Here is a 13,385-nt window from a genome sequence, read left to right as displayed (position 1 = left end):
TCAAAACTTATTTTATTCTCATGCATTTACTGACACAGGCAGAATCCCCGTGCAACTTGCAGAAGTCGGGAAACATTCCCCACCATCTCTCAGAAGTAGTCCAGAGGATCATCTCTGGTTTTGCCGGTTTGATAACTGACAAGGCTGGGACCTTGTTTCTTTTGAGGAAGGGCTTCGAACACCCTTAAGTGGGCGTAGCCAGTATAAGAGTCAGAGATTTGGACCTAGAAACCAGAACAGTGGGAGAATGAGGATCATGTCTGAAAATAAAAGATACTCTTACATACTTGGAGGGATATCTTCTCTCAGAAGCTTAAGTTTAGGCATATCTTCACTTCTACTTCAGTGACTCTTAGCCCAACTCTGGATGGTAACACGTGGCAGGAAATACATGGAGAGCTCTGTCTCTATGTATCACAGATTGTAATAAAACACATAAAGAACATCAGACAGATGTTAATGGAAAATCAGGACTTCTTGGGGGTAGAAGCACCAGAAGAAACAAAAGGAGAAAGTTTTTGATGGCATTCCATTTAGCTCTTTGAGATCCTTGTCCATCAGCTTCAAACTTCTCGGGACATTTAGAGCAGGAGACAAAAGCCTAAGTCCTAATGGCTCAGAGGTGGGACAAGATGCAGACACCATATCAGCTCCTAGACGGTACAAAAAGATCTATCCAAAACCTTCACATGCTCTTAAGAACAACCCCAGAGATGCCATGAAAACTTGAAAGCCAAGATCCCTTGTCCTTCTTCCTGCATACACACTGCTGCCTGGACAGACAACATGACATGTCTTTGTGCTTGCACGGATGAGCATGAGTGGCTGAAATCACTTTTAAATTGAACTTGCCTTCCCCTCCACAAAGCCTTCACAAAGATTTCCTACACAGTTGCACAGAATTTCCTACATACAGAGCCAAATACAACAGGTGCTCAACTCTTAGTGTGTGAGGTCTACGGTATAAAAGGAAGGTTTAATGCCTTAGGCTCTTAAGAGGTCTTTACATGCCTTCTGGTGACTGCAGTGTTGCACTATGTTTGTCATTGTCTGCATTACATCTCAGCTGTAAATTTGTTGGTAAAATATTAGTGATGTGGAAAATATCCAAGTATAAAAGAGCTCACTCCAGTTAACGCTAAATTGAAGAAGTGTTTCCGGTCACTTGCAAAACTGGGCAAGACAGCACCAGTCACCAGTGCTATAAATGCGTTTTTTAAGTTTGATTACGTATCAGTCTTAACTTCTGAGTAGCTTGGTCAGGCTCCTCAGTAGTAGGTAGGCTACTCAGTACTTGGTAGGCTTACCATGGACAGCACGCAAGTACTTTACACATGTGATTGCCTAGGTCAGCAATAAGCACTAAGGGAAGAAATCTAACTGGGCGTGACTTCTGTCTCTACCGCAGCCTTCCTATGAGTCGTTACTCTTCATTGCTCACCAACTCGACCACAAAATGAAGGCACATCTCACAGGAGCAGGGGAAGGATAAACATCATTTGTTTAAGTAAGACTCTAACTGGCCATACAAGTAGGTGGCCTGTCAGTACTATTCCTTTGTACCCACAGAATGTAGAAATAACTGGTAACAGTTATTTTATGGAAGGGCTCAGGAAAGGAGGTTTGGCACTATCTGTCCTTCCTGGGATCAACTAAATACGGGCATCTGAGAGCAAATGCTCTTTACGTCTCTGCAGAATCACTGTTCCCCAAACCCTATCTGCCAGTTCTCTTCCATAAAAAACAAACTCTGACTCTTGTCAAGAGAGCGCATCCTACCCAGGCTTATATCCACTCATACGTGAGGTTATATTAGAGCAGTCACATGTAGGGTTTGTGCTATGTACAGAAAGCCAGCCTGCCTCTAAGCAATTGTTTTCACGCCTTCAGTTCTGCTTGCAGGATATGACTTGCAATTTCTTATACGTTACTTCTCAGAAAACTGCTGGAATCCATGGGTAAGGCTTTCCAATAGACGATGAATTGCACTACATTCGTCTGCAAAGTGGTTGGTCTGTTTGTTTCTTTGTTTGTTTTAACTAAAGAAAGAACAGGCAGGCTGTACCTCTGCAGCAGATGACACAGAACCAAAGGATCAGCACACGTGCTTGCATACAAAACCAGTCAGAAGAATCTGGGGTGCTCGCATTAAATTAAAAAATGGACTAACTCTCCATCAAATGCTCAGGCTGGCTTCAAAGTAATCATCATAAACACTACTGGAGGACACTAGAGGGAATATGAAATCTGCTGCTTTGCCTTGAAAGGAAACAGGAGAGCACAGTTCCGGCTAGTTTAGATAATTTGAGCTGAGAAGGCTATCCACTCTCTTCAAGTGAAATGATCTTAAAAAAGTTATCATTCACATCTCAGCAAGCACAGTGAAAGTTGTTTACGTTTTTATACTTCTATTCTAGAGTAGTGACAGGAATTTTATAAGCAGCTAGAGATAGCGTTAATTCTTGTTGGTCCCATCAGGTTGTCTACATTTGCTTCCCTTTCTTGCTATAAACCACTATGCAAGTCACCTATATTGTTTGACTACAAAATAATCCCTCTTATAACACATACAAACCTTAATGAAGTAGTTTGTTCCAGCAACCAACTGATCCCTATATACTATGGCTTGAAAGATATCAAATGTTCTGTTTTCCCTTCTTTCAAATTCTGCCTTCACCTGTAAAAAGAAAAAAGAAAAAAAAAAAAAAAAAACTGTTGGCAGGTTCATATTTAGGCTGTTCCTTCCCTTCTACCACTCCAATTTACATATTTCTAAACACGTACCTGCAAGAAAATAAACCCAGAACCATCAAAGTAATTCAATTTACAACCACATCTCCAGCATTCTTTCCTATTTCAAGTGTTGCCTCCAGCATTCTTTAACATCACGTTAGAATTAGGTTTCATAAACAATTTTTTTCTAAAAGCTGCATATCGGTACCTATCAGGTACAATCTTCTCCTTTCAAATATCGCAACCACAGTGCAAGAACAGAAGAGTTGGTCTTTTGATTGTATTCAAAGATTAAGTGAAGGTAGCCAGTACTATGCCTGCCTATGGACAAGGATGAAACACAGAAGTGATTTGGGTTTGTCTTACTTGCACAGTGCCTCACGCAGAACGCTGAGAAAAATACTTCCTGGCAAGGGCATTTTCTTCACTTTCAACACTCAGTATCACCACCTGGTCTCCCAGCCTTCGCACAACATTCACCCTTCACACAGACTTCATCTTTAGATAGGTTGCAACTCACCTGGTCAACAATATGCTGGACTTCTGGAGTAGCAGGCTTAGTTTCAGATAAGCCCCCAGGCGCCATAGTGGCAGGTAACGTCTCGGAAACGATGGGTGGTTCTGAGGAGGGAAGTCCAGAGTAGTCTGAGAAGAGTCACCAGGCACCTTGTTGTCGACGGAAGGAAGACACAGACACTCAATATGAGTGAACAATGAACTTCAACTTTAATGGATAGCTCAGTCGCCTTTTATCTAGTTTGAACGTAATCAACTCATACATATTGCAAAAACTAAGCTCAGGATTGGCTAACATTTCCCACTCTTTTCAGTTAGTTCCTCCTTCTTTTAGCCACCGTCCCGCCTTAGGGACTTTCCCCATCGCTCAAGGGCATCGTGTCCTTGAGCCTGATTGGCTCTCAGCCAGCTACGTGCCAGACTCATGTGAGTTGAGTACGGTACTTCACTAGCCCATTTCCTCCTAACTGCCCAACATCCACATGTCCTATTTCACTTAACCATTCCTCCACAATTCCCCCGTTTTTATTTTGCGCTACAAATACCTTCTCTGTGAGTTGCTCTAGTTTCTTAGTTAGGCAGTTAAAGATTATATGTGCAGCAACTATAATCAATATAATTATAAGTAGAAAGCGAAGTCCCTCTTTAACTAACAAAACCCATCCACCCATGGTTCCCAAAAACAGATTTAAGCCAATCTTCAAACCAACTATCTTGTACTACAATTTTTTGTGTATGATCCCTTAACCATTTCAACTGGTCGTGAATTGACTAACCATGGTCGGAAAGATAAAAGCAACACATTCCTTCTACATCTTCACACCCATGTCCCTGAGCCAGCAACAAGAAATCAATAGCGGCCCTATTTTGCAATACAGCATGTCTTAGACTCTCCATATCTTGTGACATTTCAGAAAGAACTTGTGTTGTTACATTCGATTGTTTAACAGCCCAACAAGCAAGCTTATTAATGTTAGTCAAAGCGTGTGCAGTTCCCACACCAGGCACCAAAGAAGCAAAGAATCTTTCTGTTGGACCCCACAATTCTACATCATCATTACAGTCAGAACCCAAAGTTTTTAGTTCTCGTTTAATTCTTCTGCTCCTTGTCGAGTTCTGCCACGAGTGTAAATCTGGAGTGAAAAGTGTGAGTTGCCCTAGGTAACACGGTCCTCCAAAAGCATTGGCTGGTACTCCTTGCCATGCACGGTCTCCACAGATCAAAAACATGCCAGAGAGAAGCAGCACAGCCGCCGCTGCTTCCATGGTTACGTCAGACAGGCTGCAGGGTCCTGATGTCCGTCCCTCTGCTCTGTGCCGACTCGCCATACGGTGAGCTCCAAGCGCAGCGCTGCTCGTGGCGGTGACTGAGGGGGGGGAGGCTCCCATTGCCCCGTAGCCCCCTGAGGCAGCGCCACCGTTCTCACTGAAGGCGGCAGTGGGCAATGCCCAGCTCCAGCACTTCCCGGCAATCCCAGTCGCTCTGTAGCGGCAGCAGCGACTCTCTGCTCAGCCTGATGTGTAGCTAAAGCATTAGTGACTGTTCTCCAAGGCTTCAATAATTTTTTAGCAGACTTAATATCATTAATAACATCAAACAATTTATCTCCAAATTTACGCCACTCTGTTTGTTCAAAAAACTGTATCAGGATTTGTAAAACAACCCTGCGCTACTGCATATGCTAATAAACCTGGTAATTCTTTTTTACAATCTATATCTAAAATGCTCCGCTTTTCTAAAAAGCATCTGAGCAAATTATATGCCACTTATCTTTCATACCTTTATATATACAGTTGCAGCCTTTGCAAAGACCTCGGCGGCGCTTCTCCGGCGGGACCCTTTATAGGCTCATCCCGAGTGCAGGGACTCCCTTCCACCTTCCGAGCTGCGGGTGCGGGGACTCCTGTCCCTTTCACCTTTCAGACCTCGGCAACGCGTGACCGGCGGGATCCTCTCCCGGGTGCGGGGATTCTTGTCCCTTCCACCTCCTGGGCTGCGTTGCAGGACCGGATCCTCCCTTATTCCGTCGAACACGTGGCCCAGGATTACTGCCAGCAGTGTCCAAATCCCGTTCAGACCGGTCCCTGTTCGGGCGCCAATTTGTTGTCGACGGAAGGAAAACACAGACGCTCAATATGAGTGAACAATGAACTTCAACTTTAATGGATAGCTCAGTCGCCTTTTATCTAGTTTGAACATAATCAACTCATACATATTGCAAAAACTAAGCTCAGGATTGGCTAACATTTCCCGCTCTTTTCAGTTAGTTCCTCCTTCTTTTAGCCACCATCCCGCCTTAAGGACTTTCCCCATCGCTCAAGGGCATCATGTCCTTGAGCCTGATTGGCTCTCAGCCAGCTGCGTACGTGCCAGACTCATGTGAGTTGAGTAAGGTACTTCACTAGCCCATTGCCTCCTGACTGCCCAACATCCACATGTCCTATTTCACTTAACCATTCCTCCACACCTTGTATATATATACCTCTATGTAACATGGAATCCTATAACTATTAACATATAGAACCAATCACTACTCTCATCTTAATCAGAATATCTCCTGGCTGGCAACTTTAATGGTTTCAGGAAAAGTGTTTAATGCACAGAGGACTAATCAAGGGGTTTCCTGAGAATAAGCCTGTCATGGGTAGGATTACATTGTGACGAAACATAGTACATCCTTGTATTCGTAAGAATGTTCTTTGCATACACACTAACATGCCACTTCTGAGTAGAAAAATGTCTATGGCAAGCAAAGCTAGAATCACAAGGTATGCCCTTCAGTTTAACCCTTAACAAATGAGGGGAGACTTCATCGCGGCCTACAGCTTCCTCATGAAGGGGAGCAGAGGGGCAGGCGCTGATCTCTTCTCTTTAGTGACCAGCAATAGGAGCCGAGGGAATGGTGTCCAGCTGCACCAGGGGAGGTTTAGGCTCGACATCAGGAAGAGGTTCTTCACGGACAGGGTGGTCGCATACTGGAACAGGCTCCCCAAGAACATAGTCATGGCAGCAAGCCAGTCAGAGTTTAAAAACCACTTGGATTGTGCTCTTAGTCATATGGTCTGAATTTTGGGGTAGAGCTGTGTGGTGCCAGGAGCTGGATTCCATGATTCTTGTGGGTCCCACCCAGCTCGGGATATTCTGTGATTCTGTGATTCTATGAATTGCCCTTTCCTTGGCAAATTGGGATGCTGACCACCCGCCGCTGATACAGGAAATGGCCCCCTTTTGGGATGTAGCATCCATGGCTAATCTTGGAATTGGTATCTTATTACAAGGACAGAGTGCCAGCCTGCAGGTCTCTGTAGTGCCTTTCTACACAGCTACTTTGTAAGGATGAGAAAAAGAGAAGTTACATTTAGCAGTGACAACTTGATACCATGTTTTAACCAATTTTAGCCAGTGTTTTAACCCCCTTAAACAGTTCCAAGTTCTTCTGATTAATGATTCCGCTCCTTTTGCCTGGTACCCTGACGTGGGCTTGTGTAGTCCGTGTCCTCTTTGGATCTGTTTGGAAACAAGGTCTTGCTGCTCCCACAAGTAAGCCGTACCGCAAAAAGAGACTTGGTGCTTTGACTCCTGTTTGTACAAGATCCCAGCCTGAACCATTTTACAGAGAACAAGTTCACACAGGGATTCATGGCAGGTTTCAAAACCTGGATTCTTTTTTACCTTTACCCCAGCTTGCCCTGGAACATAGGAAATACCCTTGGGCCAAATTAAACTGGGGATAAATATTTCCAGTTTCTCAATGGGAATTCCTGTTGTGCCTCCAGAGAAATACTAGTTTCTGTAAAGACAGGTATTTTCCAGTTAGAATTAAAGTTGCACCCAGGTATTTTGTATAATCCTGTTATCAAGCCGAGTTGATGAATCCCGTCACTATTGTCTCCTGGCTGGGGACATCGTCAGCTAGATGGTTCGGAATGCAGGCCCAGGGATCCCACATGTGAACTCTGTCTGTCTCATGATTTGGACCAGGGCCTTCCATATTCAGCCGTGGTTTTGACCTTTTGTTTTCTAGGGGCCAAGCACTGTCACCTAGATCAAAAAAGGCCTCTAGCTGGTCCAGATGCCCCTGAGCACTGCGGTGATGCTCCAATTGCTCTAGTGCTTGCTTCAATAGTTGGGGCATCTTTTCCCCTACATTTTTCAGGGTTAGACAGACAAGTCTGAAGCCCGGCAATATATTCCGCAATAGAAGACTCTCCCCAGGTGAGACAATTAATATTCCACCACAATAATCTTTTTCCTCTATCAAGTGATGTCATTTGAATTTCACTATACACTGTCAAATGAACTACCACAGGAACAGAATAACCTAGATTCCATTTTTTGTATCTTAAAAACTGCTTCTTCAAAAAATTTGTCTAATTCCAAATCTTCAGCTTCTTCGTTAGAAAACAATGCTTCTTCTGGGGCAATGACTGTGCTAGCAGGTGCTAAGTCCTGTGACCTCGCAGAAGCCTTTTGTAAGGGGATGGTGGTTTGGTAAAAATCTTGGATGAAATCTACAAAGTTGGTGGCTGTAATAACATTGAGCATTCAAACTTGCATTAGACCAATAAGGCTCGAGAACAGTTTTTGATTGCTGCAGTAGTACTTTTACAGCAGGAAAGAAGTCATCAGGTAAATCACGTACAGAAGACAAAGCCCTCTTTACAGTGGGATCCATGCACAAAGAGTCATTCAAAGCACAAAGTGAACAAGGTAGAGTTACAAGCAACAACAGCAAGAAATGCATAAGGGTTGCCTTGGTTTCAAGCTCTGTAAGGAGAGGGGTGCAATCTTAATCAGAACTAGATGAGGAGAGAAATGGTGAAAACAGGAGCATAAAGCCATATAAAGCACTAATAATATTAATAGAAAATGTAAGGAGCACCTTAAAATCTTATGTGTATAATGGTTCCATGTCAGCAAGAAAGGTAAATGACCGTCTCCAGCCATCCATACCCTAAGACAGTTGGTTAGGGCTCAAACTAGAAGCCTCTTGCCTCTTCACCCACATGCAGGTGACCAGTCCATACATTCAGGAAATGCAGCAAAGCCTCACTCAGCATTTCCCAGCACTCAGACAATCTAGACAGATTTTATATGCAGGAACATTTATGTTTTTCTTGAAACTCCAGGGCCAATTTCCTGCTTATTGACTTCCTCACAGATAAAGGGTGATGCAACAGACTGAAAACGAGCTTCATATCTAATTTCAAGACTGTTCTTGGTACATAGAACTTGAGATGGAGGAACTAGGGCTGACTGGGGTCTAAATTCAATGGTATACAGATCAAGATAAGAGCATGTTACAAACCAGGATGTTGCAGAATGCCCCAAGCTTGAGCAGCAGTGTTATGTAACCGGATGAAATCTGGTTACAGAAAACCGGATCTGCTGTCCTAATACCACTTCCTGAACAAAGTGAAAAACATTCACAGTTCTTGGGAATAAAGGGAGTGGCAGGTGTTGGAACTTTTCCATTTTCTCTCAGTTCACCACACCACATGAGGAGATCCTCACAGCCCCGTTCATGGAGGGAATGACAATTCAAGCCAATGAGTTCAACCTCTTTCATCTGTACAAGACATTGCTGATTCACTCAAGCACTGATCGTCTTCTGCCACATTCCTACCACATGTCTCATTCACACAGCAAGACAGATGAGCTAGCTAACTGGGAGAGCCAGCTCACCACACTGAGGCCACAAGTCACAGAGTACATCCAATAACAGCACAGCACCTGGGCTAAACAAAGCCAGTTTAAGAATTTCTCCACTCACCAGGATGCAGATCTCACTAATGCCCTTGGAAGGTATTCTGATTCGGTTCCCAAAGCAACACAACCCCTCTGGAGAACGCTTGCTTCTGATTACTAAGAAATGCACTGAGTACAAAGACCAGAAGAGTTAGGTTATAATCTCAGGAAGACTGTAGATGTGAAACTAAAGATATTAATATTGTGTGGAAGTCATTCATTGGACTCCATATTTCTGGGTTTGTTGGGTTTTGTCTTCAAAGCACAAGAACCTTTTTCTTCCCCCAGAACGCAGAGTTGTGCAGAAGGGAAGGGAAGCCAACCTTAACTGTTCAGCTGGCACTGAAGTTTACACATGAATATTAGCCCGTTGTCTTTCAACAGATGTATTAACGGCTGTCTCAAAATGCAGTGATACATCTAACACCAGGGTGCAGTGCTCTCTTGCACACACAGCTCATGAAGTCGCTTTGAAATGCTGACAACTCACAGACTTGTTCATCAGTGGCAACGGGCTATCTAAGGCAGTCTAAACCTCTCTCCATTAAGCTCTGGATGGAATTAAACAGCATTTGGAACGTTGCCTTGAAAAGAACAGCCATCCTCATTACAGCTCTGTCGCGTTAACACGTGTAGACAATTACCCATTATGGGTCCGGACAGATTCAGGGTACCAAACTATCACACTCACAGATTTAGTACTGAACTATCACGGTCATGGATTCACCAACAATGTAACACATCCTTAACAGTCACATTCAGTGAGAACTGTCACAGCTAGGAACAATGCAATTCAGTGAAATTTATCACAGCAAGAGGTACACAGGTTCTTTGGATTGCCAGCGATGATTTACTGTCTGCAAAAGCAAGCTAACGTGCATGAAATACACAGCCTGGCAATTCATGCGTTAAAAAGGTACAAAGACCCTACAGAGATTTCTATGTTTCTGCAGAGACACCCACTATAACCAAGTGTTCAAATCTCACCCAAAGGTGTCCCAACTGTGGGAGGGGGGAAGAGACGCTCAGCCCGTCAACTGGTCCCAGAAGTCAGGATGCTATCTTCCCTAACATCCCCTCTCTCTTCATCCAATTTATATTACTTTCTGTCTTCTAGGTGGAGATTGAGTGACTCTAGTCATACACACCTTCCTTATGATTGGTGCTAAATTTTTTCGCTTTTGTTTAAAGTTATAGGCTCCGAGAAATTCAGAGCACATGCTCAGTGCGGGGTGGTCGCGCCTTGGAGGTGGGTAGCTTTGGGGATGGAGGTGTGTTTTGGTATTATAATGATATTATAATGAGCAAAGTTCACCAAAAGGACAGCATTTTGTCAAAAACATGGCAGGCCATTGGCCCAGGGTAGCAAATATGCAGCTTATCAGTTCCCTTGTACCTTTGAGTTCCCATCTTAACACGGAGCCTGGCCGCGATGTCTCCACTCCACTCTACTCCACCCTCCGTACAGTTCCTCTTAGAGGCAGCACACCAGCTTCCCCTAGTGCAACAACATCTAAGGTTAGAGGCCTACGGAACACTTTGGTAATGCAGCTACACTCCACCCTGAAAGCTTCTTCAATGCTGGACATTGTCTTTAAATTGTGAATATTAGTTTAATCTTCCTAGTCACTTTAGGCAATTCTCTTGCAGAACATTGACGACCTTGACTGTGTCTCTACTCTGGTCCGATGTAAACAATTTTAAGTAGTAAACAGAAATTGTAGTCAATAAAAATACCGGTACAGTAACAACAACAACAACAAAAGAATCCAAACCCTAGGATTAGGTATTTATGAGTAATTTTTAAACAAGAAATGAAACCGTCTCCATAGAAGTGACTGGGACATCTAAAGAAGTGGGTCAGTCTGAAGGTTGCACAGTGAGTGATAAGACATGACTACCTGCACGAGATCAAGACTCAGCAAGGATATCAGCTAAGCTTCTCGTTAAAGTGCTTTTACGTGCAGAAACAAAGTTTCAACCAGAAAAGGGATGAAATCCAGGTATTTGTTGGCTCCAGTATTTGATACACGTGACATCAAGAGGCCCAGTAATGTTGTGACTACCTTGATGGCAAAGTTGAAAGAGCATTCAGTCACAGACTAAGCAAGATCCCAGAATGGAAAGGGGTCACTAGACACAGAGACCATTTAATCTGCACTCGTTTAGCATGGCCCACAGCTACACCAGTGCCACTTACATCCCATCACAAAACATCCCACCGCACAGACAGCACGTGTGCACCTGCAGCCCAGAAAGCCAACCATGTCCTAGGCCACAAAGATGATCAAGGGGCTGGAGCACCTCTCCTATGAAGACAGACAGAAGGAATTGGGATTGTTCAGCCTGGAGAAGAGAAGGCTCCGGGGAGATCTTAAAGAGTTCTCAATGTGCTCTGACGAGTGCCAAGTAAAGGGCCATAATCACTTTACTCTCTCTTCTGCCTCGACTCCTGCTGATGCAGCCCACTGTGCTGTTAGCCGTCATCACTACCAGGGCACGCTGCTGGTTCATGCTTAGTGTACTGCCCACTGGGACCCCCAGATCTGGACCTTGATCACGAATTAACAGAGTGGGTTGAAATCAGGTCTTTCAGGGATTACTTCTCTCTCAGCTCTCCATACTGTGTCAGGATGTCCATTTGTCATACACCGTGGGGAGTCATTGCCATGATACCCCAACAAGCTACAGCTGCATGTGACTCTGAGCTGTTGGTAGCAACCGAGCCTAGTGCACAGCTTTGTGGAGGAAATAGAAAATGTGCTGAGCTGGGGCAATTTTGAGACCTGTGAAACCAAACCTGCACAGCATCTAGGGTGAGTTTGGGAGCACAGGACAGGACAGGGACAGTGGGATACTTACATCTGCCCTCCACCATGCTTCCTAACATTCAGAATCCACTCTTGTGTACAGAAAAGCACCAGAGTTTGGTGCAGCACCTGAGTGGTGGCAGTCGTGCTCACTTTCCCCAAGTTGGGATGCAGGCAGGATAGCAAATGTATTCATGTACAAAGAAGAAGTGTAATATAACTGAAAAGAGAAAATCTATTCACTGCTGTTACTGTTGTGCTAGGAGTGGAGTGAGGGCTTCGTAATGATGCAGTGCAATGAAGAAGGCCTTCTGGGTAGCACCAAGCTTGCAGCAGGGATTCCATGACTATGTCATATTGCCCTTTTGAACAAAGAATATAATCTGCTTTCCTACCCAAGAATCTTACTGTATAGCCATAAGATTCTCAGCAGACAAGTGTGGGACAGAAAAGGTGCAAGCAACATATGAGAGCTCAATTCCCTATCAGATGTACTGGGCAAGGTATACTGACTTCGTGAGCACAGGCTTTACACTGTAGAAATTGGGAATGATGACTCAGAAAACTTGTTTATTTTATTTTATTTTATTTTATTTTATTTTATTTTATTTTATTTTATTTTATTTTATTTTACTTTATTTTATTTTATTTTATTTTACTTTATTTTATTTTATTTTATTTATCGGGGGGGGGGGCGGAATTTACAGTTTGAACTGATTCATATTGCAGTTATTAAATGATGGTAGAACTGGCCAGTGTTGTAAAGCCTCAATCTGAGGTATGTTGCTTTCCAAGCTTGCTTTTTGGAGGCCTGTCTGTTATGTGATTTGAAGAGGGAGCTAACACTGAAGACAGCCCTCTTCTTTTCGAACAGATCACATATGTTTTAAATCTTCTCTTTTTTAAAGACCTAAAGTCTTGTGGATGTACATAGGAAACCACTTTACATTTGTTGTTAAATACACAGGGCAGAAGGGAAGCTGAGACATTAACAGTGGAAATAACATCAACATAAATCTTCTAGAATAACAACACGGTGCTTTGGTAGAGGCTGTCTCCAGACTTGGTCTCTGTCTGTGATGATGGAACCACATCACTGTCTTGGTTGTGCTGCCTCTCTAGACTCCTGGCCTTGCTTCAACACACAAAAAAGACCTTCAGGGTAATCGGGCACACTGATAGCGTGAGCCTTCAGTCCTAAATACATGAGTATTGCATCAGTCTTAATAACTTGATGTTTCCTTCAGGTGAAGCCTCAGCTAGAAGAAAAAGAAGGGAAAACCTTTGATGTCTTCAGTGCAGTGGAGTTTAAGGCTCAGGTGGTTGCTGGAACAAACTATTTTATCAAGGTAAAGGACACAGGGCAGTGGAATTCCTCTTAGGCTGCAAAAGGTTGATTCCTGTTCCATCAAAGAACAAGAAAATACCTTTTTTTTTTTTTTTTTTTTTTTTTTAACAAAGCTGGAAAAAACAATCTCTTTCTCTCATGCCATTCTCTTACTGCACAGTATCTGAAGGAATCACATAGTTCTCCTTTCACCTTTTGCTAATGCAAACTCAAGGAGCTGCACTGGCTA

General features: G+C 43.5%; 1 protein-coding gene across 1 annotated transcript in view; it reads right to left on the bottom strand.

Moving 5' to 3' along the window:
- Positions 1–13,385, bottom strand: part of LOC116500797 (cystatin-A-like) — a 34,132-nt gene continuing 20,747 nt past the window's right edge. Inside the window, exon 3 of the mRNA XM_032206060.1 lies at positions 1–224. Within this exon, the coding sequence (XP_032061951.1) occupies positions 90–224 (135 nt within the window). The 3' untranslated portion in view covers positions 1–89. The remainder of the gene's footprint in view (positions 225–13,385) is intronic.

The sequence above is a fragment of the Aythya fuligula genome, chromosome 1, assembly GCF_009819795.1.
Source record: "Aythya fuligula isolate bAytFul2 chromosome 1, bAytFul2.pri, whole genome shotgun sequence".
NCBI classification, from domain to species: Eukaryota; Metazoa; Chordata; class Aves; order Anseriformes; family Anatidae; genus Aythya; species Aythya fuligula.
The sequence above is the reverse complement of the archived record's forward strand: the minus strand, read 5'-3'. Positions and strand labels throughout refer to the sequence as shown.